We start from the raw sequence: 26,549 nt of genomic DNA, 5'->3' as shown, positions 1-26,549 counted from the left end.
CTTTACACTAACTGTGATTTTAGTGTAGTGTTTTTGAGCCATTGCAGTTACTTCAGTTACAGAATTGACTGTTTTTATGTAGTGCTCTCCATGGAACCAGAGATTACAGCTTTTTAATAATGGTTTTAAGAGGTTTAAACATTTTATAATCATGATGTGTCCTGACCATGATATACTTTGATACCACAAAACGGAACTTGAGGATCTTTACATTATTCTGTTGAATTTTAATTAAATAAAATATTCAGGAGACAGAAGTCTTGTTGGCTATTCCGAAACACTTAGTTTTCAAAAAACTAAACACTAAAAATAAAAATTAGGAGGTCATTGTCTGCTTCCAAAAAGTTCATATCTGTGATTTTCTTCTTGACATCAAGGAAGTGCAGTTCACAGGCAGGTCTGCTTATTATGCAAGTGGGGATAACCAATATTCTGCAATTTGGAAGTCTTTTTTTTTTTTCACAAATGACACATTTAAGATGCTGTAGTTATTTTCAGGATTTTATTTTAACACAATGGACAGCATTTTTAAATTTTACCAATTTTGTAACCTGAGTTATCATCAATTTCATATAAATCAGTAAATAACAGCCCATTTATTCATGACACAGTTAATTAGTTTTTCTTTTCTAACACAGGGGAAAACATTTTACACTCATGGTACTTGACACTGAAACAACTTACAAGCAAAAGTGCAGTTCTCTTTGTTGTAGCATCAATCTGAGTTATTTGTCCCTCGGGTTCTGGTGGTAAATACATTTTTGTTGTTCTTCTATACATGAACAGGTCAGCTGTTGCTCACATGATAATAATAATGCACCCCTCTTGATACATTCTACCTGAATCTTAGTCATCAGGACCTAACACAGTCCCTAGAAATTTCAGAAGAGTTATCTCTTATATCATAAACATATTGTTTCTCATTCAGCCTCCTGTTATTTATTTTCATTTCCACAGTTTTCAGAGAGAAACACATGTGTAAAACCTCAACTTATAGATTATTATTTTTCTTATGACATCACTGACCCCCTTCATCAGGTCTGCTCACTTTGAGCCAGTACTTTGGACTGCTCATGGCATATGTTAATTAGTGTACTGTTTGCATTTTTGTGAATGCATCATCAGGTAGCTTTCTGATGCAAAAAGAGGGTTTTGTACTGTTGCACACCATTGCCAAATCTGGCTCTAAATATTATGATGACAGCTGTGACCACTCATTTTGCTATTAATGGCTTTCTTGCAAGAATTAGACCGAATTTCAACTAATTAATCCAACTGCGAATATTTTATTTCCTCAGTTGGAAAAATAGTGTAGCAGTGTTGTTCCTTTGCACTCAGCAGCACTGCACCTCTGATTACAACTGGTATAAAAAATACTTAATTATTGAAGAAAAATCTTCATATTTGAAGCGCTTAAATAAAAAAACTAAGTTAAAACAAGAAAATGATTTAATGCCTGAAAACAATTAAATGAGCTTTAATCATTCAATAACATAAACAATTTAGAAATTAAATATGTGATTCTTAATACATTAATTTCAGAAACTAAGACAGCTATAATAAAAAAAATTTACATTTGTTGTTTTACAAAAAATAAACTAATCTCTATGCTTGTAAGTTATCAAAGCAAAACTAACAAACAAAAAAAATAGGGAGAATTCTTAAAGAATAAAAACTATGATTATCTACTTTGTGAATCCTGATCCATTTCAAATCTTGCTACTCACTTATCTACTTTCTACTTTCTATCTACGACTACTTTCTGCCTAACACAGAAGTAATCAAAAATCCTCCATATTAGCAGTGCAAACAGTCAGCAGTTTCATTTGCGACAGTGCATCAGAGAATCATTTTGTCTACTTTGTTTAAATCTATCTGAAGGCCGTTGTTTAACCACACATCAAAAGTGCTGATGGCGACTGTAAATGCCATTTAATTGCAAAGGGGCTAAAGAAAATAATACTGAACCATCTATGAAAAAATATAGTATGAAACTATTACAAATATTTGTTGTATAATAAATGATTCTTTATTGTGCTGCATATTTTTAGAGCTATTCAGCCGTCAAACGTGTTTAAGGACTCTAACAATTGCTGTGGTAATTAAAATTAAAAAAAAAAAATTAAATAGGTAAATAAAAACTGTCTCTATTTTAATGTTCATTTAAAAGCATGGAGTTTAACCCTAACCCCCTAAACCCTACACAAAATTCAATTCCAGTTCCTTTAAATTGTCCTTTAATGTTGATATATATGTACATTATGCAGCTGTACTGAAAATTTCCCAAAAATTTCTAACTAGTCAATTTGGATAAGTCTAGGAAGGTAAATTTAATTCGGACATCACAAAGTTTAACTCAGTTTCTTTTGCACAAGAATGTGTTAACTTTAGCACTGTATTAAACAGTTTTGATTGAGTTTCTAATCTTTAAAATGAATTTAAGAATTGCCACTGTCATACTGGAAAGAAGCATCTGTTAAAACTTTTAATCCTTCAACCACACATAACTATAAAAAAAAAAACTAAACTACTATATCAACCATGTGTCTATAAGACTTAGTATAGAAAGTAAAACCAATTACTAGTTAGTTTGCTTTTTGTCATTTTGACTCTGTAGGAGTTTAGATAAAAGAAGATGGGGTTGGCTTTGAATCTTCTTTTAAGATATAACCGCTATTCTATAAACAAGATGGTCAAGATTAACTGGATACATGTCCGATATACAGCTTCAGAAAACATATAAAGAAACCTAAGGTGGTTGCAGTAAATGCTTGGCAGGGCATCTCAAAAGATTAAATGTAAAATTTGGTGAAATCCATGTGTTTTACATTTCATTAACTAAAAAGGACTTTCATCCAAGGATTAAAAACAGCCCTTAACTTAATCTTAACTTTAACCTTAACTATTTTTGATTACCCCTAAAATTGGGATAGCGTGTATAATAATATAATGACTCCAGTTCCTTAACAACTAATGCAACACTATAGTTGAACCCCTTGAGCTAAAAGGTTTGTAAAACCTTGACTACTGAATGTCATCAAAGACAATTCGAAACTCAGTTTCTATAAAATGTTCAAAAGAAAGAAAGAAAAAAATCAGCTGATTGCCAGAGTTTCCGAAGAGCACCTTAAAGCTTCTCTGGACTCGACTCATTTTTCTTTTTAAAGAGATTTTTGAGCTTTAAAGGTTTCTTGCTCTTTTCCTTTTCCTTGTTCTTGTCATCTGCGGCCTCCGAAGGCAATGAGGGAGCAGGAAGGACAACCCTTGGTTTTGGCAGAGGTGGCTCCATCTCTGCTCGCAGCCTGCCAGCAGAGAGGTTTGTTGCTGAAGACACGGAGCTGCATGATTTTTCAAGGATTCCATCATAAACGAGCTGGCTCAGTGGCCCAACAGTAAAAAAGTCTGATGAAGACTTCCATGGCACCTGGGAAGTTAACATGAGATCAGGCTGCACATTGTGAGCTGCCAATGAACTTGATTCTGATAACTCTTCCCTCAAGATGAATTGTTTAGGCATTTCCCTTGGGATATCAACTCTATCCCAAGAGATTTTTCCAGTAGGAGTGTCTATGGTGCTTTCAGCATCCTCTCTCGGCATTCTTGGCATTCTCCTTCTGAGAGAACCAGCAGACATTTCAAGTTCATTTCTCAGTAAACCTTTACTTGTTGATGGCTCTAAACAAAACTCTTGCATCTCTGTAGAGGATGAGGTGTCCACAAGTGCTTCGAGTCTCTCTCTGGGCAGTATCTTCATTGAAGCAACATCTGTATAATACTCCAGCTCATCTCTAGATATTTTTCTTGTTGGTATTCTGGTTGTCTCAACTATTTTGTCTTTTGCTGATCCCCTCACAGAGGAATCAAATTGATTTTCCCCTTTATGGAACGCATGTTTCCTGGAACCTGTGTCTTGGGAAACTCCCATTGAATCTCTAGTAATCCTTCTGGAGTCAAATAGATGCTCAGGATCATCCCTTGTCATCTTTCCTGAGGAAGTGTCAGTTGAAGAGCCCATCATATCTTTTGATATCTTCCTTTTTGCTAGATCCACTGATGCTTCTACTTCATCCCATATCATCTTCCTCACATCTATTCCCAAATCACTTCTTTCTCTGAATGTATTCTTTGAGGGAACTTCTGTCAAATCCCCCACTGTGTCCTTCTCTACTTTCCTGGGTGAAAACTCTGCATCTGTCTCATTTGAAATTCCCTTTTTAAGCGCAACATCAGTGGAAAGTCCAGTCCTGTTGCGTGACATCTTCCTTGATGTTGAATCTGTACATGACTCTTCTGCAGACATTTTTAAAGAAGATGTTTCCAACGAAGTATCCAAGGTTTTGTCTCTAACCATCTTGCTACAGGCAATATCAACAGAAGTTTCAAGGTCTTCCACTGACATTTTGTGAGGTGGCGATTCAACAAGAGCCTCTACTTCTTTAGTTAAAGTTTTTGTAACAGGGCTCTCAGCAAGCAGCTCAGTGTCATCGTGATAGAGCTTTCGAGAGGAGATGTCAACAGCAGAACTAGGGAACAGTTTGCTGAGAGGAGGAGAAGTCATATACTCTGAATCTGAGAACCTTTCTTGGGACTCTCTATTAGTGAGAGAAAGGAAAGGAAGCATAAGCAAAGAAAACAGGAGAGGAAAAAAAATCAAAGGACAGCTAAGGCTGGTATAAAGGTAGGATAAGAAAGTGGTTTAAAAATGCACAGCAAGTGCATTTTTAAAAGTTGGGAAAAGGCAGACATACTGTTTTTTTAGTGTTTTTCGAAAATGTTCCTCTTCCTCGTCATAGGAAGAGTAGGGAGTTCGGATGGGGATAAGAAGGTCAGGGTCTGGGGAGATCATGGTGGCTGATGGTTGAGGAATGATCCCTGAGCGACGTGACCGACGTATGGATACCCGTGCTCGAGGAGACCGTTTAAGTGGTGCAACTGCAACTGGTGAGAAACAATTATTAAAAATGAAGAATTTATGCAGAGCAGATCCTGTAAGAGCAGAAATTAATATGTACCCTAATTTTCATTCCAGAACACTACTAATTAAACTTTGTCTGTGAAGCTGCAGTAAACGTACGGTTAGAGAAGTTTGGTGATGTAGGAACAAGGATGGTATATACATATATGTGTACGTATACTAATAACACCCATTAACAATATAGTTAACAATTTCTTTTACCTCTTTAGTATTTCTGTTATTTGTGAAGCGTTATTAAGGAAGGAATCTGAGCTCTGTTATGAGTGCTTGTTTTTCTTTTTCAGTCAATGAGTTTGTGTATTCTTAGCAAAACACAAACTTATCAGCTACTTAACAAATCCTTCACTTTGGAAATATTTCAGAGTTTTGAGGTTGAACACTGCATACACTATTGTACTTTGATTCTGATCACAAATTCAGTTACTAGAGTTATTTATCTTTCATTCTAAAAAGTTTTAAATGTGCTGTAACTGGGATCCATTTAATATTGGAATATTTTTTGAGACAGAGGATAGTTTTGTCATATATCAGGTTGTTATTAAACTCATATTTGCAGGCAATACAAACCAAATAACTTAATGCGAAATATTAAATTCAACGCCTATTTGCATACTTCTGAATGCATTGATTGGAAGTGTGCAAATCACATATCACGTTCCAGATTCCAATCAAATCTAACGCTGTGTGACACTGACAATAACAAGGACTCAACTAAAGCCTTAAAAGCTCCTACTTCCTGTTTCTTACCTGGTATCTGAGGTAAAATAGGAGAGGTAGGCTCATCTAAAAGATCCTCTATGGAGCCATGAATGGAGCTGTGGCACGAACAAGATGACTGGCACACTCTAGGCAACCCCAGGGCAATTGAGTCGGAGTAGAGTTGAGCAGTGAGTTTTGCTAAACCCGGATTCCTGATGATGGGAAACCCACAGAGGAGCTCAATATGTTGCCAGCGATGAAGACGCTCCCGCAGGCAGGCTGTTACTTCAGACAAGGCATTCCTTTAAGAGATCCAAAAAGCTTTGTGATGTAATTTGTTGAATCTTTATATTGACAGACACAAATACCTGCACAGAGGTAACTTTGTGACTCACTTGGCCTCCAAAATCTTGTGGTCTACTTGGTCTAGAGAGGAGCTGTGGGCCACGTGGAGTGTCCCCAGCACAGAGTTTCTCTTCTTCTTAATCTTCTCTGCCTAGAAAAAAGCATACATATGAGTCTGGGCACTTACATATGAAGAATAGTCACTATAAGCATTATTACTCTTATGTTGCTATGCATTACCTCCTCCTTGGCAGTGGCAAGCTGTAGTTCTGCACTCTGCTTTTTAACATTGTAGTACTGCACCTCTACCTCATGTGTCAGCTGCAGCCACTGCTGAAGCACCTCTGTGACAGTCCAGCTGGCTTGCATGTCCTTCTCGGCCTGCTTCAGCGCTCCACGGACCTGAAGAGGTGGCAAATGTTAAAAATCATCAGTATGCAGAAAATAATTTAGGGTAAAATCTTCAGGCCTGCCAAACTAGGATGATGAGTGTCTTGCATTTGTGAAGCTGCTTGCTCTCGCTGCAGCATTTCTACCTGTTCCAGCTCCTCCTCTGCATATCTGAGGCGGCTCAGCTCACTAACAGCTCCCTGCCTCAGCTCATGCAGACGATGAGCCTCTTCCTGTGCCCCCATGATCTCATCTCTCATCTTCTCCTCTAGGCTCTGTTTTTCTTCTGCCACATTACGCTTTTCTTCCTGGGCTCGCTCCAGTCTGAGTAAATCAAAGCGTGTTTAGTTCAATCACACAAAGCAAAGGCAATCCGGTAACTTACAGTAGCTAAGAGACTGACAGAGAGAAGAAAAAAAAATCACAGTTCTTACTGTTCTTGTAGTTCTATGAGGCTCTGTTCAGCCCTCTGGAGACTTTCTAAATCTTTCATCATTTTAGATATGTGGACTTTGCTGGCTTTGTTCTGAGCCTGGGCAAACCAGCAGCCGCCGACTCCCATCACAACTGACACAATGAGCAGCAGGTCTTTCATGTAGTTATGAGGGGGCCCTATGATTGAATGGACATCAGATCGCTTTAAATAATAATCACATCAAAATGTATTTCTATAGCACATAATAATACAACAAAGTTGAGCAAAGTGCTTCACACTCAGTCAGGGCAATAGCATAAGACAGAATAAAAGAAACAGTTAAAAGGAGGGCAGGATACAATATGAACAATATGGGTAAAAAAAACCCCACATAACTAGCCACAAAATAGCATACTAATTTGAATCAAAAGCTAGACTAAAATAATAAGTGATAATAATAAGACGCAATTTAAAAGATTGGACTCTGAGGAACGAATATAAGGAGGGAGGTTATTCCAGAGTCTGGCAGCTATGACAGCAAAGGCCTGATCACCTCTGGACTTCAGACGAGACCTCGGTTGCGTCAGGACCATATGATTGGAAGATCTAAGTGCCTTATTAGGGATAGACAAATGGAGGAGTTCGCATAGATAGCTGGAAGCCAAATTGTTTAAAATTTAAGGTAAATTAAAAGGTAAGCAAGAGAATTTGGAAATTGATGCGATATTCAACAGGGAGCCAATGTAAGTTGGCTAAAACTGATGTGATGTGGGCATAATTTCTAGTACCAGCTAAGAGACGTGCAGCTGTGTTTTGAAATAACGATATGAACATTAAGTAAGTTGAAACGAAAGGCCTTAAATGTAAACCGATTTAGCAACTTTGCTGCCTAATCCATCATTTAATGCTGATTTTAGATTAAAGGTTAAGAGGAAGAGTAATACAAAAGTAGTTATGCAATGAAAAGAATGGCAACAGGACATGAATGTATCTTTCCTGCTTCAAAGACATCAAAGCTACTGTCTGAGGGAATAAAGTGAGGATTTCTTCTTACGTGTAGGTGGTCCGAACAGAACAACATCCAGAGCTTTGATGGTGAGCTTCTGTTTGTCTCTCTGGTCCTGAACTCTTAGCTGGCCACTCAGGAATGAAGGCTCATTAGCTGCAATCCTACAAATGGATTTTATGGTTTTTATTTTAATGGCTTATTTGGGATTACCAAAATATGCATACATGTGTGTTTTTAGGGTTTCCAGGGTGACGAGCCCTGCCTTGTATAACATATGTATGGTTGCCAGAAGAGAGTTAACAGTAGCAAAAGAAGAAGAACAATGGCGACACATGTTGACTACAGATATCACTGTGAATCAAACAAACGGGAGAGAATGTGGTTCCTTCAAAACTTAATCTGAGAATATAGTTTCTAGAAGACCAACTTGTTTATGTGGCGAATTGCCTGTACACCCTCTTCAGTTATTCTCACCTGGGGAGTGTGTTTCCATTGACCTTAAACTCTTTAAAATTTCTCTCATACTGTGGCAATTCAACAAAATCCTTCAGCCAGCGGAGCACGTCATCCTGAGTCCAATTATGTACTAAAACAAAACAAGATCAAGTTTCAGATAAAACATGATACTGGACACAAACACACACACACACTCTGTTACACCCGGATACCTTCGGATGACTTCCAGCTTCTCCAGAGCTCCTCAACTGTGATGTGCTGGTCTTCTCTGTGCAGGTTGCTGTGTTTGTTAGTCTGTTGCTGCTTCATGTCTTCAATAATGAACTGCGACATTGGAGAAAAACAGTACAACAGAGTGAAAATAGGACTTTTTAAAATTTTATTATGAGGTACAACACTAAAATGCGAAGATAAGTGTCACAAGGACATCATATTGTTTGAACTTTATGTCCAGGATAAATAGAGTGAGTGCTGGTGTGAGTCATGTGCTTAGATTTCAATCTAGGAATAAGGAGCGGTTGTTTTTAGTTTGCATTTATTTAGAATGGTTGCAGAACCATAAGTGTGTGTTGCAAACTTCAGGGATTGCGTGTGTGTGTTGGTGCTGTCTTGGAATGTGTGTTTGGCTCTAGACGAAGGCTTCATATGATGGCTAGAGGAATTTTGGGACTTTGATGAGCCCAGACCCCTCCTCTGACATCTCTATGGTAACTGCAACCTGAGCCCCTGGATACTGTATCCCTGAGCTGCATTCTGGAAGGCAAAGGCATTAGAGAAGTCTAGGTTGATTACCTGACGCACATACAAACAGTATAGCAGCATATTAACGTTGAGGTAGTTTACCATTCAAAGAAATCTCAGGGGGGAAAAAATTGTCATGACACACTGCTTACTGTTACGAATGACTACAAAGGTCACCAGTGTAACGGTTTTCTATTTGTGCAAACCAATTTTTGTCACTGAGCCAAAGGCAAAGTTATACTGCTATCCTTGAAGGAGCATTTGACTCTAGCAGCAGTGATGACACCTGTTGTTGCACTGCTAAACACTATGTGCATCAATCATGCAAAAACATACAAGCACAGGGATTAAGTAAAATAATTCAATAAATAAATAAAATAAGAAAATGGGTTACATATTTCATGAAGAGCAAGGTGTCTACCTCCACACTCTCTTCCACCTCAATCCCCCCATCTTGGTCATCATCCATCATCTGATGGATGCTCCGAAGGGCCTCCAAGCTGAAGCGATCAGCCTCGCTCATGCATGGTGGAGACACTACGGCGCAGGGGTCTGCATGGGTGGGAAAGGCAATAATAATACATCTCATTATTTTTGCTCAGTTTATTCCAAAAGAACTTTAATTTGCCAACTTTACATCGTTATTTAAGCTGATCTATAAGAGCTTTTCATTATTTTGGCTCACATAGCATCATCTATAATGTCCACAAGATCAACATGGAGAGCCTGGGATATCTTACTGTCTCCTTTGTGCATTTGGTAGTTATCACTATATCTCAAAAAAAAAAAAAAATCCCATGTAATAGCAATTCTAAATTGCATGTTCATCCGCTGGGAATTACACTGTTCTGTTTAAAAATGGTTAAGAGTCCCGAAGTAAAGTACAATAAATCTCATTGTCCTCTGTCTGATTCTAGGGAGGTACATTACTTGCATCCTTTTCACTCTTAATGTTTGCTTTGTTTTGTGTATGTATCCCTTTTTTCCTAACAATATACTTAAAATACAATCCTATCAACCTATTAAAATAAAACCAAAGTAAAAGCAACACCATTTCAACCCAGATAAATTAGAATAAAATGGAAGACAAAATGGAAATTAAACCAAGTGCCCAGTCAGTACAATACATTAGCTGAGAGTTAACAGTTTCCCTTTAAAATCTACTTATTAGTTAAACAGACTGCGGAGGTGGTTATTTCACTGGCTGCATTCAATGTCAAGAAGCATTGAATTTAATCGTTATGTGGTGTTTCTAATATAAATAATTTCATAAATACTGTACTCAAATTCTTTTTTGGTACTTTTAGTACTTTTTTATGACATTAGGAAACTACCCAAAGTCTAAAGTTCCAGTTTTCTGAATGAATTTATTAGAGTTAAATGGGCTTAAAACAGCTTTCACAAATTTTAGCAAACAAATAAGGTTTTAGGATCAAGCCTTCACTCCATGAAGCAACACACTATGAGAAAATGTGCAGGAAATACATTTCATTGAATCATAATGACGACTCATTATGATCAAATCGACCGTTGTAATTTGGTTTAAATCGTACAGTGAGTTCCTGGCTTGAGTACAAGTACACTGATGCATTAGAAGATGACGCATAGCTTTCCGTCATCTGTCAGTTTGCTGAGTCACAGCCCATTTTCATCTCAGTGACTCTCAAGTCTGAGTGTTTCAAGGGGCAAGAGGCTGAGAGTCAAAGGTCTGCTAGCTGAGCCCACCTCGAGCCACCTCCAGTGATGCTAACCACTCTGTGCCAAAAATGTAATGAAGAAATAATCCATGAGTAAAGAGAGAGAGAGGGGAGAAAGCAAGAGGGAGAAAGACTTCTATGGAAAAAACAAACAAACAGAGGATTCCCATTTCGCTGCATCCTGCCCTTAATCTTCTTACAAAAATATCGGCATTTATCTCTGAAGGTTCTTGTTGTGTTTTTTAATATGAAGCAAATCCTCTGGGAATTTTTGCATTTTTAGACAGTTACAACCACACGAGCCATATGTTTTCTTCCTGTGCAAGATTATCTTAAAACATACACAGATACATAAACACAGGGTGTGTTTTCAGAAGGTTTCTCAAGTAAGGAAGAACAGCAGAAAGTAGGAGTAAAATGATTTCAGATTATTAACTGTTTGAATGATGTAGGCATCTCCTACTCAACACAAGTGATGTGCTCTTTTCATGATAAGTAGGAGGGAAAACTCATTTAAAATGTTATAGCAGAACATTTGGTAAGCCGATGTTTCACTTGCTGCTGTCATAACAGAAATCTATGACAGTTACAGGCTATATGTTTTTGTTCTTCTTATCATCACCACAGGCAGGAGAATCTACAGTAACGACATATTTTATAAAAGCAAAGATATTATCCCTCGTTTGCTGATGAAACTTGAATTCCAGAATAAGGAGAAGCTGCTTCGATGATGGAGCTTCTTCTGCCTCACAAGGTGGTGTAAACAAAGGGACCTAAAACAGTGTTTGTGCCTTTACTGCTCACTTTGTGTGAGAATTGATGTGTGGTGCTGTTAGGAATCACTTATATTTAGGGACAACAATTAAAATGAATTAATTACTGCCAGGGTTAAGGTTGGGGCAGCAACGAGTAGAAAAGGATTCCAGGAAATAGCTGTAGGTCGACGTAAATGTCCTCTGTAGCGATGGGAAACACAACTGTGAGTTTGTGCGCAGGGGATTGTGTGGGTTTAACGATGTCCCTGTAGGACCTCCACATAAAAACTTTCCACAGGTGAGCGGAAGCTGCTGGAATCCTGAGAGAGTGGAGCACATTGTGGCACGTGTATATTTAGATTAAATTGTCAGAACGCTATTATTAACCCCAGCAACAAGTTTGTGCCCGATTAATGGACACGTGTTTGTTTGTTTGTTTTTAACAGATAAATAAAAACAACAAACAAAAAGTTCCTGTTTCCTAAATATATTTTTGGCAGCACGTGCAGGTTGCACAAACACCCCAAAACGGAATTCTACTAACAGATGCTCTAATAACCTGATGGATTTCTTTTAAAATAAACAAACAACTAAATGATCAAGGTTAAATTTCCAGGTTAAATTTTAAAAAAATGAGTCTTTCCTTAAGTGTAAGTGTCAAACAGCCGACTATTACCGCTATAATCGACGCAACATCAACAGTGATAGTGCAGACTTAAGATCCAGTTTAAATACTTAGGCATGCTTTAATTTCTTTCGTGTTTTCTCTTTTGTTGGCGCCATGCATCATTCAGTACATACGCGCCGGGTCGAAACTTGCGCTCTCACCGGGGATGGTAACACCCTCGAGGTACCCGGCAACTTGTGCGGCCCAGAAGAGCGCAGCGGGGAAAACGAGCAGTAGCGGGGACGGAGGGAACATTTCACACGGATGGCAATGTTGTCGTCCAAAGCTGAGAAAGTTCTCAAAATAAACGAATAAAGAACGTATACATAACCAAACCCCCGTTTCGGAGGCACCAGCGACGGTCTGCGAAAAAGTGTTAAGCGATCTGCGTTGCTATTATGGGTACATCCAGAAGGGAGATGTGATAGGCTGCTGATGTTCACTGGAGAGATCTGGCAGTGGCACTGGTGTGCAGATTGAAACGTAAAGTTTAGGTGGGTAAAAATGATATATAAAAAAGTTGTAATCGAAGCGTAATTCAAACACAAAAAGGATTAATCAAAGTTTTTCAAACTTGCGCATGATATTCCAGGAAAAAGACAAAAACAACATCAAAACATCTGATTCAGATATAATAAATCCATATTCAGTGTGATATAATCATCAGAATAAATGGTCCTGGGTGAGATACAATTTTTTTTTTTTTTTAAAAAACAATCCAGTTACAACTTAAAGGCACAGCAGTTTAAATGGTGGTTGATCTGTTTTCTGATTTTTATAATCCAACTAGTCGTACAAAAGGTTCCCTGGCCTCTCTCTCCCTGTAGCCCTTTCCCAGAGATGTCATGTTCTTCCTCAGAACTCCACCCCCTCACTCCATTTGCAGCATGGGGGCCTCTTAATTAGTTTTCCTAACATATTTCCCAGCCATACAAATGGGGGTCAGAGTTAGTTTCCTTTTCGTTAAGGTAGGGACAACCGCTATAATACACTGTACACTGTCGAGTGTAACCCTTAATGTTTGGATGAGGATCAATTAAATCCCATAGATCTCACTATTGGAAGTATTTCCTGAGATCAGCTAATGATTGGCTGTCCTGATATCATCGCCTGACTGTCTGGGCGAGGGAGTCGTATCTGTGATTGGAATTCTTCAAGCTATTTGAAAGGGTTTTGCCAATGTTTGCACAGCTGTTCATTAATGATGTCTATATGTAGCTATGCCATTTATTACATGCTCAGATGCACACTCTTGTTAAAGTAAAAGCATTGCTAGAAGCATAAAGAGAGATGGACCAAAGCAGACCACACGGATACACAGGCATACACACCAAACACACAAACATTAACAGCAACAAAGTGTCAGGTTTCATTCCAGCAATACGGCTCCCAGTTTAAAAATAAGTCAGACAGATTTGACCTCTATCCCGGGTAGCATGCTTCAGTGGATAGTGTCTAAGCAGGCCCCAGCAGGAAGTGAGTATACAGCATGTTTGGTTACATGATAGACAGAAACAGGAAAAGAGTGCATACATATTCATCAAGATTATGCACAGATACTGATATTATCAATTCACCAAGACATGGACACTGGAGGAAAATTGAGTCAGGATATTGTGACTTGGTGATGCAGTAATTCACAATTAAATATTTCATCAGGTAGGTATATTTCCAAATATCTTAAATACCTCTGCTCCTGCAGACCAAGAGAAGGATCAAAGACATCAGTTTTTTAGGGCAATTAAAGTTGGAGCTTCTAATTTCATCATTAGTGTTTAAAAAAAAGAAAAGGAAAAAGAAAGAAAGGAAGAAATTAAGAGATGATTCACCTATTTTACATACCGGATGAGTCCAGTTGTTGTATGCTTAGAGGATGGTCACAGAAGGGACATTTACACTTTGTTTTTACAGTCTAACCCTTTACTAGAAGCACCTTTTGTCACATCAACAGCTATTTTGAAATAAGTAATAATTCAATTTAAGCTAACATGTCTTTGAAACAGAGCACCAAGTAAAAAAAGAATCATGCATATACAGACAGAACAAGGAAAGCCCACATAGAACAGTCTCAGGAAGGTTTGACTCAAGACTGTTCATGCAGGGCTTGAAACAAATAATTCACACTGGGAATTCTTCTCCTACCCGTACCCTTCTCTTCATCGTCTCACTCTTCTTATCTCTTATTCTTGGTATAACTGGTACTAAACTAGTTATTATTGCCATGAAAACGCATTTACAACTTATACAGCATAACAGCATAATGCAATAATATCTTGTCAGCTTGTACAAAATTAAGCAAGTCAGATCCTGTAGGACTAGGATGTTACCACCTTGGTATGATTGTTCAAACTTTTATCCTGTACCTCTGGGAAGTCGTTTATGGGGTCACACTCTGACCCCCCCCACACACACACAGTATTCTTTGTTCACATGTATACCTATGTAAGATGTTATATGTTAATGACCCTATGCATATTCATGTAATCACAATAAAAGGAGTGCTATGGGGAACCTGGCTGAGAGTCTGACGGAAGTCAAGTGGTGGAACGACACTTGGCTCCAGGCAGGTCTCCCTCATGCATGAGTAACAAGAACTTTGCCTACTTCGTGTCTTGCTTGCTGTGTAATTATATTGTCTTCAACGTTCCAGCGAATAGGTTCAAGCTACAAACCTATCAACCTCATCACTTAATGACCCAAAGGGCAGCCAAAGATGACTATTAGCTCTGCTGAACTTTTGTTCAGGCATTGTTTGAAAAAACTAAATTCAACAAAAGGTCAGCATCAGTATGACACTAATGATAAATTGGTTTACTGGGAAGAGATAGTATTTCTTTCCCCCAGTACATGAGCTCACTTTAAAACCCTTTAAATCTCAGCTCAAACTAAAGATCAGCTCTTCAAGAAAGCAAGACATTTTTGACATTCCTCCTTTGCTTCTTGACTTTCTCTGAAAATATGCAAGCGATAAGACACTTTTTATAAAAGGCTTCACTTATATGTGGGAGAAAAAAATGACTGCTGCTGTATGCATTGCTATGGTAACAGGAGGAACTGCTTGTTTAGATTTGAGACCCAGTACAGAGAGTACAAAAAGAGCAAAATCATTAAAGAGAGAACACTCTGACAGTGTATTACAGGCCTGCCCCTCTCTCTCTCTCTCTCCCTCTCTCCCTCTCTCTCTCTCTCCCTCTCTCTCTCACACACACACACTCACACACTCTACATTCATTAAAAATTTCATCTTTGATATAAAAGAGAAACCAAAACTGTTCAGTGGCCTGGAAAACATAAAACAGCCAAGCCAATAACTGCAAGCAGACAGAGATATCTTCATTTTCTAAAGTGCTTCCAAAGACTGACTGACTCTTTTTCATTGCAACACACTCAACTGTTAACGACAGCAAGTAAGCTTTAAAAAAAAGAAAAGAAAAAGGTGAGAAGCTGTTGTCTGACTATTACACACATGAAAAGCAATTTTCATCTTGACTCAACTGAGAGAAAACAGGAATGGGAGGCAACAATATGAAAAACTATCTTGGTAACAAACTGATCTTACTATGCAGTGTATCATACAAAAATGTACCTCAGAAAAAACTTATAAAATACAATATGAATAAAATAATATAATAATATTCCTTGGTCCATAAAACTATGTTATTCTTACAAATTTTCCCTTGCTCAATGCAATTACAAGTTTGTGTTCATCTGCAAACATAATGCTGGTAGTAAGAAAGCAGTTAAAGTAGCTTCCAAACCTGCCAAGTATATAAAAACAAAACAAAAAGGTTATTTTACAAATGATGTTGTTATGGGAGTTAGATAGTTCACCTTCTTTTAGATGAAGAGCATAGATATCACGTTACTCTGAGTGGAGCTTATGATATGTCCACATCAATCCACAAGAGGGTGATACAGTACAATCAGAAATCACAACTCTTGCTTCTGAAGTTGTCTTTTTTTCCTCCTCATAGTTTCACAGTTCCTCTAACAAAGAACTTCTTAGCTTCTGTGCAATTCTTCACAGGTCCATGAGCCTCTTTGGAGAACATGCTCACATTTTCTCACTCAGTCACTGAGAGCACAATCACAAAACACGTTTTACTATGACAGCACCGACATAGCTGAAGTCCCAGACGACATGCCAGAGTCACTACTGCTGTAGGCTCCGTGGCCATCCCCAAGCACACCCATCAAAGATGAAGGTGAGGATGAAGATGCGGGTGATGATGAAGAGGTGCTGTGTGACCGCAGAATAGCTCCAGCAGCACTGCAGTGAGGTCTTGGCCCTGGTTCGGGGGTATACGTGAAGGTCAAGGCAGTGGCGTAGATGATTCCATCACTGCGAACCAGCGTGACAGGGACCTGAACTGGCTGTCTCACCCAGCGCCAACCCTCCCTAAAGGCAGAGATGTCTGGCACCACGCAAAGGATGCTCTCCCCACATCTAAGGAAGTAAGCGGATGGGACAAGGCTTAAAAAAAAATGAAATGAAAACACACGGGAACAAAGTTAACACTCGCAGACATATTTACCTGTACATGGTGTCTGCCTCCACATCTCCAAACCAAACTCTGAGGTTAGGGGTGAAGTTCTGTCCTGTCAGCTCCAACATAGCAACATCTCCTCCACCATTTAACTGGACAGAGACAAACATAAAATCAATCAAGTCTTAGAAGATTCATAGTAGTTGAATAAAAACAAAAGAGACGTATACTTGGGTATCAAGAGTGTCACTCGTGTTTGCTGGTAACTAGAGCATATCTTCCCCGGAAAAGGCTGTATGTGTACCTGCAGGCTTTCAACCACAGGGACAGGTGTTACTGGTGTGGGCACGGGGCCCATGCCCTCATAAAAGGTGTACTCTGCTTTGTCAGTACTAATGATAGTCCATGAAGCACCATCATTAATCATGTCCTTGTTGGTCTCTTTGGAGCACGGTGTAGCCTGAAAAACAAAACAAAAGAAACACAATTAATTTTAATTCCGTACAGTTATGTCCAACCAGGCACCATCATGGTGGCTGATAGAGGCTCGGACTGTTATGTTTAACTCTAGAAACTGGTGCTCAAATCATACAAATGGCTGCTGTAAGTACTGCTCTAAAACAGCTCTATTAATATTTATCTGTGACAAACAGATTCTTCTAATTATTGGTTTGTTTCAAACACACCAACACTGTTTATATTTATACGACCAAATCTGTCTTTGCAAGAAAAACAAAACCAAAAAAAACTAAAACCAAAATGTTTCTAATAACAAACTCTTAGGTAGCCCCATGCCAAATAAAATCATACATAGTTTTTATTTTTAAATTACAATTTCTCTGGATAAGAAAATAAAAATGTCAAACTCTTATCTGTAAAGAAAAAAAACCTTCAGTAATAATTACCTATATTTTTAACTGAACTATATACTGATTATTTGCAGTAGTATATAGATACATTAAAAAAAAAAAGTAGGAACAGCCACATATAACACACAGCAGGTCATCTATGGTTTGATTTGTCCGCATGTGTCAGACTGGATGGGTTGTTACCAACATCTGGTGAAAATATCATGTCAACAGCACTTTTAGAAATATATTTACTTTGAAAACTGATGACGTGTTCAGTTCTCATTTTACCTGCTGTATACAAAATATATGAAGGAAAACGTGGCAGTTAAATATTATTCACACAGTCATTAAAACATTTGTCAAAATGTTTGACATTTGGTATTCACGGTCCTGGTCAAAAAGGTAATGTAAGTTCAACATTACATTCTAAAATGCGGTCATAGGTTGTGCTTTTCCTGATGCCTTCATACAGTATGATACAACTCTTCTTTATGTAGCGACATTACCAAAAAACCAAAGGGCTTGGAGAGGAGTTGGTAAAACAGTTAGGACTTTCTCTTAAGTACTAAAAAGATGTTACTCAGCTCATAAAACATTTTACTGACTATTCTATTGGCTGCATTTCACAACCCAAATATTTACAGGTAGTGAAATGCTCCAAAAAGTCTGTGAAAAGCAAAACCACAAATGTTTTCTTAACTCATTATACTGTTAGAAATAATAAAAAATAATAATAACAACAAAAACAAGTCGCTTGTTTCTATTATTTAATCAATTTTTAGAGTCAGAATCGCAGCAACATACTCACCAAGCCTTAGCATGAATCCTGCCCCAAACCTAAGACTTATAAATGCTACAGGGGATAAGTATCAGTAGTCTTCCTGTATATGAAGTTGCTACACCTTCAGCTTTCAAAACCTTTACTGCAGCTGCTCTTCCTTGGATTGCAGAAATTGCAAAATAGTTCAGCCTACTTTTTTAAACTTCCTAAGAATGAAGAACTAAAGAAGGGGTTTGTTTTAAGGAGATCCACACTGACAAAGACCTGATGACCAACACCAACATCAACCTTTGCAGTTATCATTTTACACCAGAAAACTATATTTATTGAAATAGGCTAGGACACATGACTAACTTTCTCTGAGGAATGAATCATCCTGACCCATTGACATCAGCACTACTAGTCACAGAATACAGACTGCAGTTGGCAATTCAGCCCATAGTAACTGTTCCTTAAGAACACCAATAAAATTATGTATAAATTGCGATTTTATGTTAATGTAAGTAGCACACCACACTCCAGTGGAGCTGACATGAGAGCTTGCAAGTCAGCACTACAGATATGCCTTAAACATTTCAGAGCACAGAATGCTGATTATTTCTTCTTGATTTCCAATCCTAATTTTAATATCAAGACCTAATTTTGTGCACTTCTCTCTTTTTTTTAATAATTCAGATTTACTAGCTGCATTTACCAGCTGAATAATTCATGTGGTTATTGCATTTTTCTTTAGTGATACAAACTCAAAAAATATGTTTACTTCTGCTTTAGACATACTTCAAACCTGTTTAATTCTGGATCAGTCTGGATTTTGAGTCAGTCCATAGTCACCCTTCAATAAGAAAATACTCCAAACGGCACTACTGGCAGATTTCCTCTCCTTAGCAACAGCAGTAATTTATTACTGTTTTGATACCTGCTCATCACAAAAAAATTCTAATATAACTTGATTTCACAAAAACAAAGTTGAAATAATTGAATATATACATGTCTATGTGTGTCAGACTTTGCACACCTGGAACTGGATGATCCTCTCCTGTGATAGACAGAGATACATCCTGTCTGTATCTTTCAGGTAAAAGGCACACTTGTGAAGCTGGGACACCGGGTCATCAGCATCCATTAAAGCTGCTTGCTTGTCCACTTTTCGAATGATCTGGGGATCATAACACACTTATTGTAAGTACTGGTCACTAGGGGTGGGTTTTGATAATCGATTTATCGATTAAAATCGATTCTGGCTTGGATAACGTGATATCGATTCATTAAAATCTTGAATCGATTTTTTTAATATTAATTTATTTTGCCCGAAATGCCAGAATCTCAGGTTAAACCTCACAAAATTTCAAGAACCACCAAACAGCTAAAACAGTAAATGAGAGCAGGCACACAGATTCTGCACAAAGATGTAAACACAAAGCTCGGACCCGCCGACGGACCAGAATCAGTGAGATGTCGCCTTCTCACCCGACGGCACGGACGGGGCTGAAAGCCGACAGCTCGCTGATACCGATGTTTCGGCGGGTCCGCGCTTTGTATTTACGCCCTTTTTGCGCTGATTCTAAAGCTGTTAGTTTTATCTCTCTCCAAACATTATTGACCGAACCAGCAGCAAAAGAGTTACGCTTCAATAAAAAAAAAAAAAAAAAACGTCATGAATTCCCTCTGACTTTTGCTGTTTTGCTTCAACCACACTTCATGCACAGCTCTCTCTCACTTTCTCTCTGTACTTCAAGAACAGTTTCCCGTCTAAAAATCTGTTTTCTGCATTATTCGCTTGCTTGTTACGCACAAGTCTACCGTTGTTTACAGCGCTGTCGGCCGCTGTTTTTTTCCCTTTTACTTACTACCGAAAATAAATCCTCATTTCTGCTGTTCAATAGGCTTCTGAACAAATGTAAACTTTTTAAAATTATGCAAAATGCAAAACACTTAGCTGTGTCTCTGATAAAACCCCTGTAACTTCAGAGGTAATGTTCATATGTTGATTAATGGTTTTCTTTCGTTTTTGATGTACTGCAGAATATTTTTATAAAATCCCAGGCCAGGAAAACCACCTTCATGTTTTTCCTGTGTTTTATCTTCAGCTACTTTGCTTACACCTTTGATAAAGTTTTGCGAGTGTCAGCTTCCTTTTTATAGATACAAAAATATGTAAATGTACTGATCTGAATTATAATATTTCTGACTGTCTGAGGCAAAATTTCCAAGATTTAAATTGATTCGAATCGAATTGATTCGGGACCTTGTGAATCGGAATCGAATCGATTCTAGAAATCAGTGACGATACCCAGCCCTACTGGGCACACATGAATGTCAGACTATGTTAGGAAACCTTGATTTAGACTGTGTGGGCTTTTACTGCTATTATTAATCTCTTTGTCATTTCTGCTTTCCCACGCTGTCAAACTTGCATCATTCTTCATTTTATCATCACCTCTCTGGTCCTTGCTCTCTTTCCCCCCAAATCCCCACTGTTATTCTGCCAATATAGAAATGCAGTTCCTTGACTGGCCACTTGAGGCTTTGCTCTACAGGTGAGTCAACAGACTCCGATGTGAATTTGGCCAGCTGTCCAGCAAAATTAAATTTGTTTACAGTTTTGGATTCTATATTTAATTTTGTAATTTATGCCAGGCTACAGGGAATACCCTTTTTTGTGTGTTTTCTTTTATAGAAATCACTCATTTGTATGATACAGTGACACCTGGACGCCACTACAAGCAGCTCATTTTCTCACAAACAGACAACAGAAATAAAAAAGTGCCACATACCAGTCTTGGCAGGGCCATGCCAGTCACAGAACAAACCAATTTGACTGTCTGGCCATAGTGAATATAGCCATCTCTTACAGCAAACTCCTCCCCTTCAGACTCATCATCGTCCACTAAATAAAAGAAAATAACAATTTAAAAAAAGATTAAATGTCTCTTATTTAAAATCTTACACGATATAAAAGAAAAAAGTGTAGCTCACAGAGGTGAATGTAGAAGGCACCCCACTGTTGAGAGCTGGCATGAAAGTTTCCCCCCTCCACATGGAGATACCTGGTACTGACCGTCTGGGAACGCAGGCGGTTAAACAAGGCCACCTTTGTCCCAGATGCTATACATACTGGAGGGGAATAAAAAACAGAAAGTGAAACTGGAAAAAGAAAATCATTTTCAAATCCAACTTAAACATCAAGCTGTTGTGAAACCATTCAGCACTCTTCGATTTATGTGTGTCCAGCAACTCACAATCAGCATTTTTCAAGGACTGTTTCTTCTTGGAGGGCTTGGAGATGACCTTGATCCTCTTGCTGAAGAAGACTCCAATGTTGGCACTGTTTCCATACAACATCTTTACAGATAGCATGAAGTGCTTCCTTTTATCTGAGTCACTGATATACAGCGTCTTAGCTGTGCAGAAGTGCTACCCGGGGAGAAGACAAAGGTTAGGGGACTTTTATTTTTGCTTCTCTCATATCTCCTACTGGAGAACAGGCTCATTAGCAGCATCTGTGCAATGCGAAAACATGCCGATGTGCAGTAATATCAGCTACAGCGTGAACATGGTTAATAAGGTTGGTTTCTGGTTTTCATGGTTTCTGCAGCAGCCAACAGGGGAAATTGCACAGCAAAGCATCTGTATATCTGACCCCTGTGGTTACTTCTGTTACTTTGCTTAGCATAGCACTTATGGAGCACTGAGAAAAAGCAAGCGACCTGCTTATTCATCGGCTGAGAAAATAATCAAAAGCTGATCTAAAGAGATAACATCTCTTTCTTCTCTATCTTAAAGATCCAACGTGAAGAGTGTTGTCAGGGAGACAATAAATCTTCACTTAAAAGAACCATTTTAACATCTGTCAACCTCTTATCACAAACTGAACACAAATTTAATCATACAAATTGTAACTGGATCCCACACAGGAAAATTAATAAGACAGCAGACAAACATCAGGCACTGCCATCGATGGAAGTCATCTTATCTCAGAAAAAGCAAACTCCTGATAGCAGTCAACAAGGCAACTATCTGACACAGATGTTTAGCCTCTAAATCACTGAATCTGTAGTGCCATTATAACTACCCACCTTGCCCTCCAGATTGAGCTGCTGCATCTCCTGCTCACTGTTGCCAATTCCAATGAAGGCACAAGGCTGGGCCTCCTGCTCAGTACAGCCCTCCTTCTCCATTTTTTCCAACTTCTTTTGCCATCCGGTGCCCATCAGATATACACACGGTGGAGGACAGAAAAACCTAAGTGGCACAAGAAGAAGTAAAGTGAGACATTTTTTTTTAAACACAATGAAACTTAGCAGTGCCACACAAACCTTTTTTCATTGCCATATGACTTTTGTGCGACTTTTGCGTGTAGAATGAGCACCGTTTGATCATCTTTGTCCTTCAAGTAGTTCCTCATGGCTTCCCTGCAATGTGGAGAAACGCATTAAACCTTTTAGAGCACTTTTTAATGACATGATCATTTTTTCCCCTAGATTATAAAGTCTAAGATTGCACGGGGAACAGCTGGCTGTGTTTCTCACACTCCACCTTGTTAATCGCTGTGGCTGAGGTCGCTCACCAAACTTCCTGCAAAACAAAAACATCAGGGGAAAAGTCTTTTACACGTGGTTTTAGTGCTGGGGTTAGTGCAGCAGAAACGTAAAATAAGCTTGAGGGAGAGTATGTAAGAAAACAGATTTAATAGAGGCGATGTGATTTTCTTTAAACGTTTTTTGGATTAGAAGAAAATTAGGAAAAACGCTGAAGAAAGAAAGCCTTTGAACAAAATGGGAATCGTTTGTTTTAATGAGCTAAGCCAAATTTTATTTCTTTCTTCAGTATCTGACAAAGTTGCAGTTTTCTCTGAGGGTGTTATGCTGATGTAGTCAACTCTTAAAAAATATTAAGCCAAAATAAAAAACTTAAACTGGCAAAAAAAGTTTCTGAAATTGTTTGAAACTTTCTTGATAGGGCAGTTCAATAAACTGTATAGAAAGCAGGCGATACTTCGAAGAATAGTTTTGCACAACTGAGCCCGCACCGTGCCACAAGGTAGTACTATTATGTGTGATATGACTACTAACAACACCGAAAAACATCGCTCCCCCACCAAAAAAGTAGTACCAACTGCCAATATCTTCCCCAAATAAAAACAGTCAGGTTTTGAAAACATACAGCTTTAAATTTCTGCACTTACCCCGTTACAACGGGCGCCATCTTCCGAATAACTCTCCCCCCCCGGAAAAAAAAAAAAAGTCCCAACAATCGCGAGATCCCTCCCCCAGTTCCCTGACCAAAGCCAACGGCACAACAGAAGAAGAAGCAGACTGGAAGGAAAAGAAGGGAACGAAAGAGGGAGGGAGGGGAGAGTGACGGGGCAAAAGGGGGTGAGAAGAGGGCGAGGGAGGGGCGACGGGCAGAGGGCAGACGCCACAACAACAGGCGTGGGAAAGTTGCAGCGTCGCGCGAGAACGGAAAAACTCTCACAATACACACGCATGAAGGAAGGGTAGTTTTATCGCGAGATCTACCGCCTTCACAACTCGCTCTGTTTTTTTCCCACAGGGCGCGCGCGCTGTAACTCGATTCCCACGCTTATTGAGCAACGAAGCAGGCTGCACCTTTCTGTGCTGAGGAGCTAGAAACACGGCCACGGGATAGATATGTGTTATATGAACTACAGCACTGGAAATATATGGGAGAGTGGAAGATTAAAGCACAGACCTTAAATGGGAAGAGTGGAGAATCACAGTGAATGCAGATGCTTCCACAGAGCCTGTTACAAGTAAAAGAGGCCAAGAGGGAATATCTACAATAACGTAGTCTAGAAGGAGGGTCAAAGATTGCTTAACCCGCTTGAGTTGTAATAGCGAGTAAGGCAGCTGGATTTAGATATATGGGATACATCACCACATTTAAATTGTGATTCTCAGGCACACTGTGTAAAGTGTCAGGAAAAACTGAGGAAGACTAGCTCTTCCTCAGTTACATCTTAATGCAGGATCATTAATAGAATAATATAGATTTTAGTAGATTGGCAGCGCATCATTACAAAAGATGAGTTCACATGTGGGGCAGCACGGTGGTTAGCACTGTTGCCGCACAGCAAGAAGGTCCTGAGTTCAATTCTACCATCAGGCCGGGGTCTTTCTGTGTGGAGTTTGCATGTTCTCCCCGTGTTTGCGTGGGTTCACTCCGGGTACTCCGGCTTCCTCCCACCGTCCAAAGACATGCAACTTGTGGGGATAGGTTAATTGGATAATCCAAATTGCCACTAGGTGTGAATGTGCGAGTGAATGTGAGTGCGAATGGTTGTCCGTCCCTGTGTGTTGGCCCTGCGACAGACTGGCGACCTGTCCAGGGTGTACCCCGCCTCTCGCCCTATGACAACTGGGATAGGCTCCAGTGCCCCCCGCGACCCTGAAAAGGATAAGCGGAAGCGAATGGATGGATGGATGGATGGAGTTCACATGTGGGAGATCAGTGGTGGATGTGGAAAAAGGAGAGCAAATGCATTTGAGAATCAGGATACTGTATTAACCCCTAAGGAAATTATGTGGTTAGTGTTGCTCCAAGACAACAAGAACAGTAACAGACTGAACTAAATTAAATAATGCAATATGTTACAAAATATAAGAAATAGCTGTAACATATACAAAGAGCTCAATAATAAATATCCAGAATATTACACAGATAAAATATAGATGACTGACATTTTACTCTAAATTGTAAAACCGTTTTACTTTCAATGTAGAGGATATGTAAAAGGTTGTAACTATTGCAGTGTGTACTGTGCAGGTTGTACAGGGAGGAATGATTTGTCCTGCAGTGGTGCATTGGGGTAATCCCATTCTCTCACTGAACGTGCTCTTGTGACTGCCCAGCACATCATGGCCTGGGTGGGAGGTCCTCATGATGTTGTCCTTATCTTGGACAACATCCGCTTCTCTGACACCAGCTTAAGGGAATACAGCTCCATCATGGAAACATTACTGGCCTTGTGGATCAGTTTATTGAGTCTGTTAGCATCTGCGACCCTCAACCTGCTGCCCCAGTATGCAACAGCATAGAGGATGGCACTGGCCACAACAGACTCACAGAAAATCCCGAGCATTGTCCTGACAGATGTTGAAAGACCTCAGCCGCCTCAGAAAATAGAGAAGACTCTGGCGCTTTCTGTAGAGTGCAGTGGTGTTTTAACCCAGTCCAATTTATTATCTATGTGTTTCATAGATCAAGACAACCACACAGGCCTCAGTGCTGAACCCATTCAATGACAACATCTGTTGGCTCCGTTACACTGTTACTGCCCTTGTTTGGGTCTACTTCTTCTCTTAGAAAGAGGGCACACTTCAAATAAATACATCATTGTACCAATTACTTGACTTTTTGCCACTATTGAAATAAAGAGAATCGGGTATTAAAACAAATACTGGCACCCTCATCCTCCTATTAGATGCACATGTGGTATAAATTTGAAAATCCCATATGATTTTCAAAAAAGATGACCTCTGAATTTGAGGTCAATGTCACTGGGATTCAAACCTATTCAAGATTTAATCTGTTTAAAAGTCCTACGTTCACCTGGTTATTGAGTTGTTGCATTCAGAAACTTGGGTGTCCACGTCACCTGCCTGCTTGCCCAATGACATCAGCCTTTTACAGCTGAGGGGTAAAAATGACCATCTGAGAGAAATTTCATCTCCTCCTCATCACCACTGTAACACCAAATGAGGGAATATTTTTTGGAAGAATGGCTCTCAAGTAGAGTTTTAGGACCTGTAGCATTAAAGCTGCTCTAGTGCCATGTGGTGGATACCCACTGTTGTTTTTTCTTTTGTGACATGTCACTGTGTTGCTACACAAATCCCCCATATGACATTTTTTTGTTTAGAATTCTTTCACATATAGAACAGAAATTACCATATTATAGGAAATCAATCTCGAACTATTTTTTAAAATATAGATTTTATTATATAAATGTATTTTCGAATAGTGTATATAAAAAAATTAGATAAAAGTTTATCGAATTAAATGTCATGAAATAGAAATGGTGACAGTACTACATGAGCAGCCCCCCCCCAAAAAGAAAAATATTATCCACAGCATCTGGATATTCTATAGACTGAACAGATGATTCTGCAAAAACAGGTGGTAAATGTTTTATCAACTGCAGATGGTAACAGCGAGCGCATTTACCCATTACGGTGGGAGTAATGGGAACAGTCTTATGATAAGACTCCATCAAATATATTTATGGTGCTTTTTCAGATTACTGTGTAAGGAAAAAAAG

At 38.9% G+C, this 26,549-nt stretch overlaps 2 protein-coding genes across 2 annotated transcripts; both read right to left on the bottom strand.

Annotated features, from left to right (window-relative positions):
• Positions 1-615: 615 nt before the first annotated feature.
• Positions 616-13,171, bottom strand: stim2a (tromal interaction molecule 2a). The gene is made up of 12 exons (XM_080879704.1): positions 12,311-13,171; positions 9,452-9,582; positions 8,502-8,613; positions 8,308-8,419; positions 7,879-7,994; positions 6,844-7,021; positions 6,556-6,733; positions 6,260-6,421; positions 6,070-6,170; positions 5,723-5,976; positions 4,749-4,938; positions 616-4,592 (listed from the first exon to the last, which is right to left on the bottom strand). Exons 1-12 carry the CDS (start codon positions 12,402-12,404, stop codon positions 3,128-3,130), a joined length of 3,093 nt encoding a protein of 1,030 aa, XP_080735830.1. The 5' UTR covers positions 12,405-13,171; the 3' UTR covers positions 616-3,127.
• A 392-nt stretch (positions 13,172-13,563) lies between these two features.
• On the bottom strand, positions 13,564-23,563 carry rbpja (recombination signal binding protein for immunoglobulin kappa J region a). The gene is made up of 11 exons (XM_080879705.1): positions 23,454-23,563; positions 22,805-22,843; positions 22,585-22,680; positions 22,345-22,510; positions 21,508-21,682; positions 21,245-21,382; positions 21,043-21,155; positions 19,284-19,424; positions 16,941-17,096; positions 16,685-16,788; positions 13,564-16,596 (listed from the first exon to the last, which is right to left on the bottom strand). Exons 1-11 carry the CDS (start codon positions 23,471-23,473, stop codon positions 16,254-16,256), a joined length of 1,491 nt encoding a protein of 496 aa, XP_080735831.1. The 5' UTR covers positions 23,474-23,563; the 3' UTR covers positions 13,564-16,253.
• Positions 23,564-26,549: the final 2,986 nt, after the last annotated feature.

Source organism: Rhamphochromis sp. 'chilingali', assembly GCF_963969265.1.
Source record: "Rhamphochromis sp. 'chilingali' genome assembly, chromosome: 4".
NCBI lineage: Eukaryota > Metazoa > Chordata > Actinopteri > Cichliformes > Cichlidae > Rhamphochromis > Rhamphochromis sp. 'chilingali'.
The sequence above is the reverse complement of the archived record's forward strand: the minus strand, read 5'-3'. Positions and strand labels throughout refer to the sequence as shown.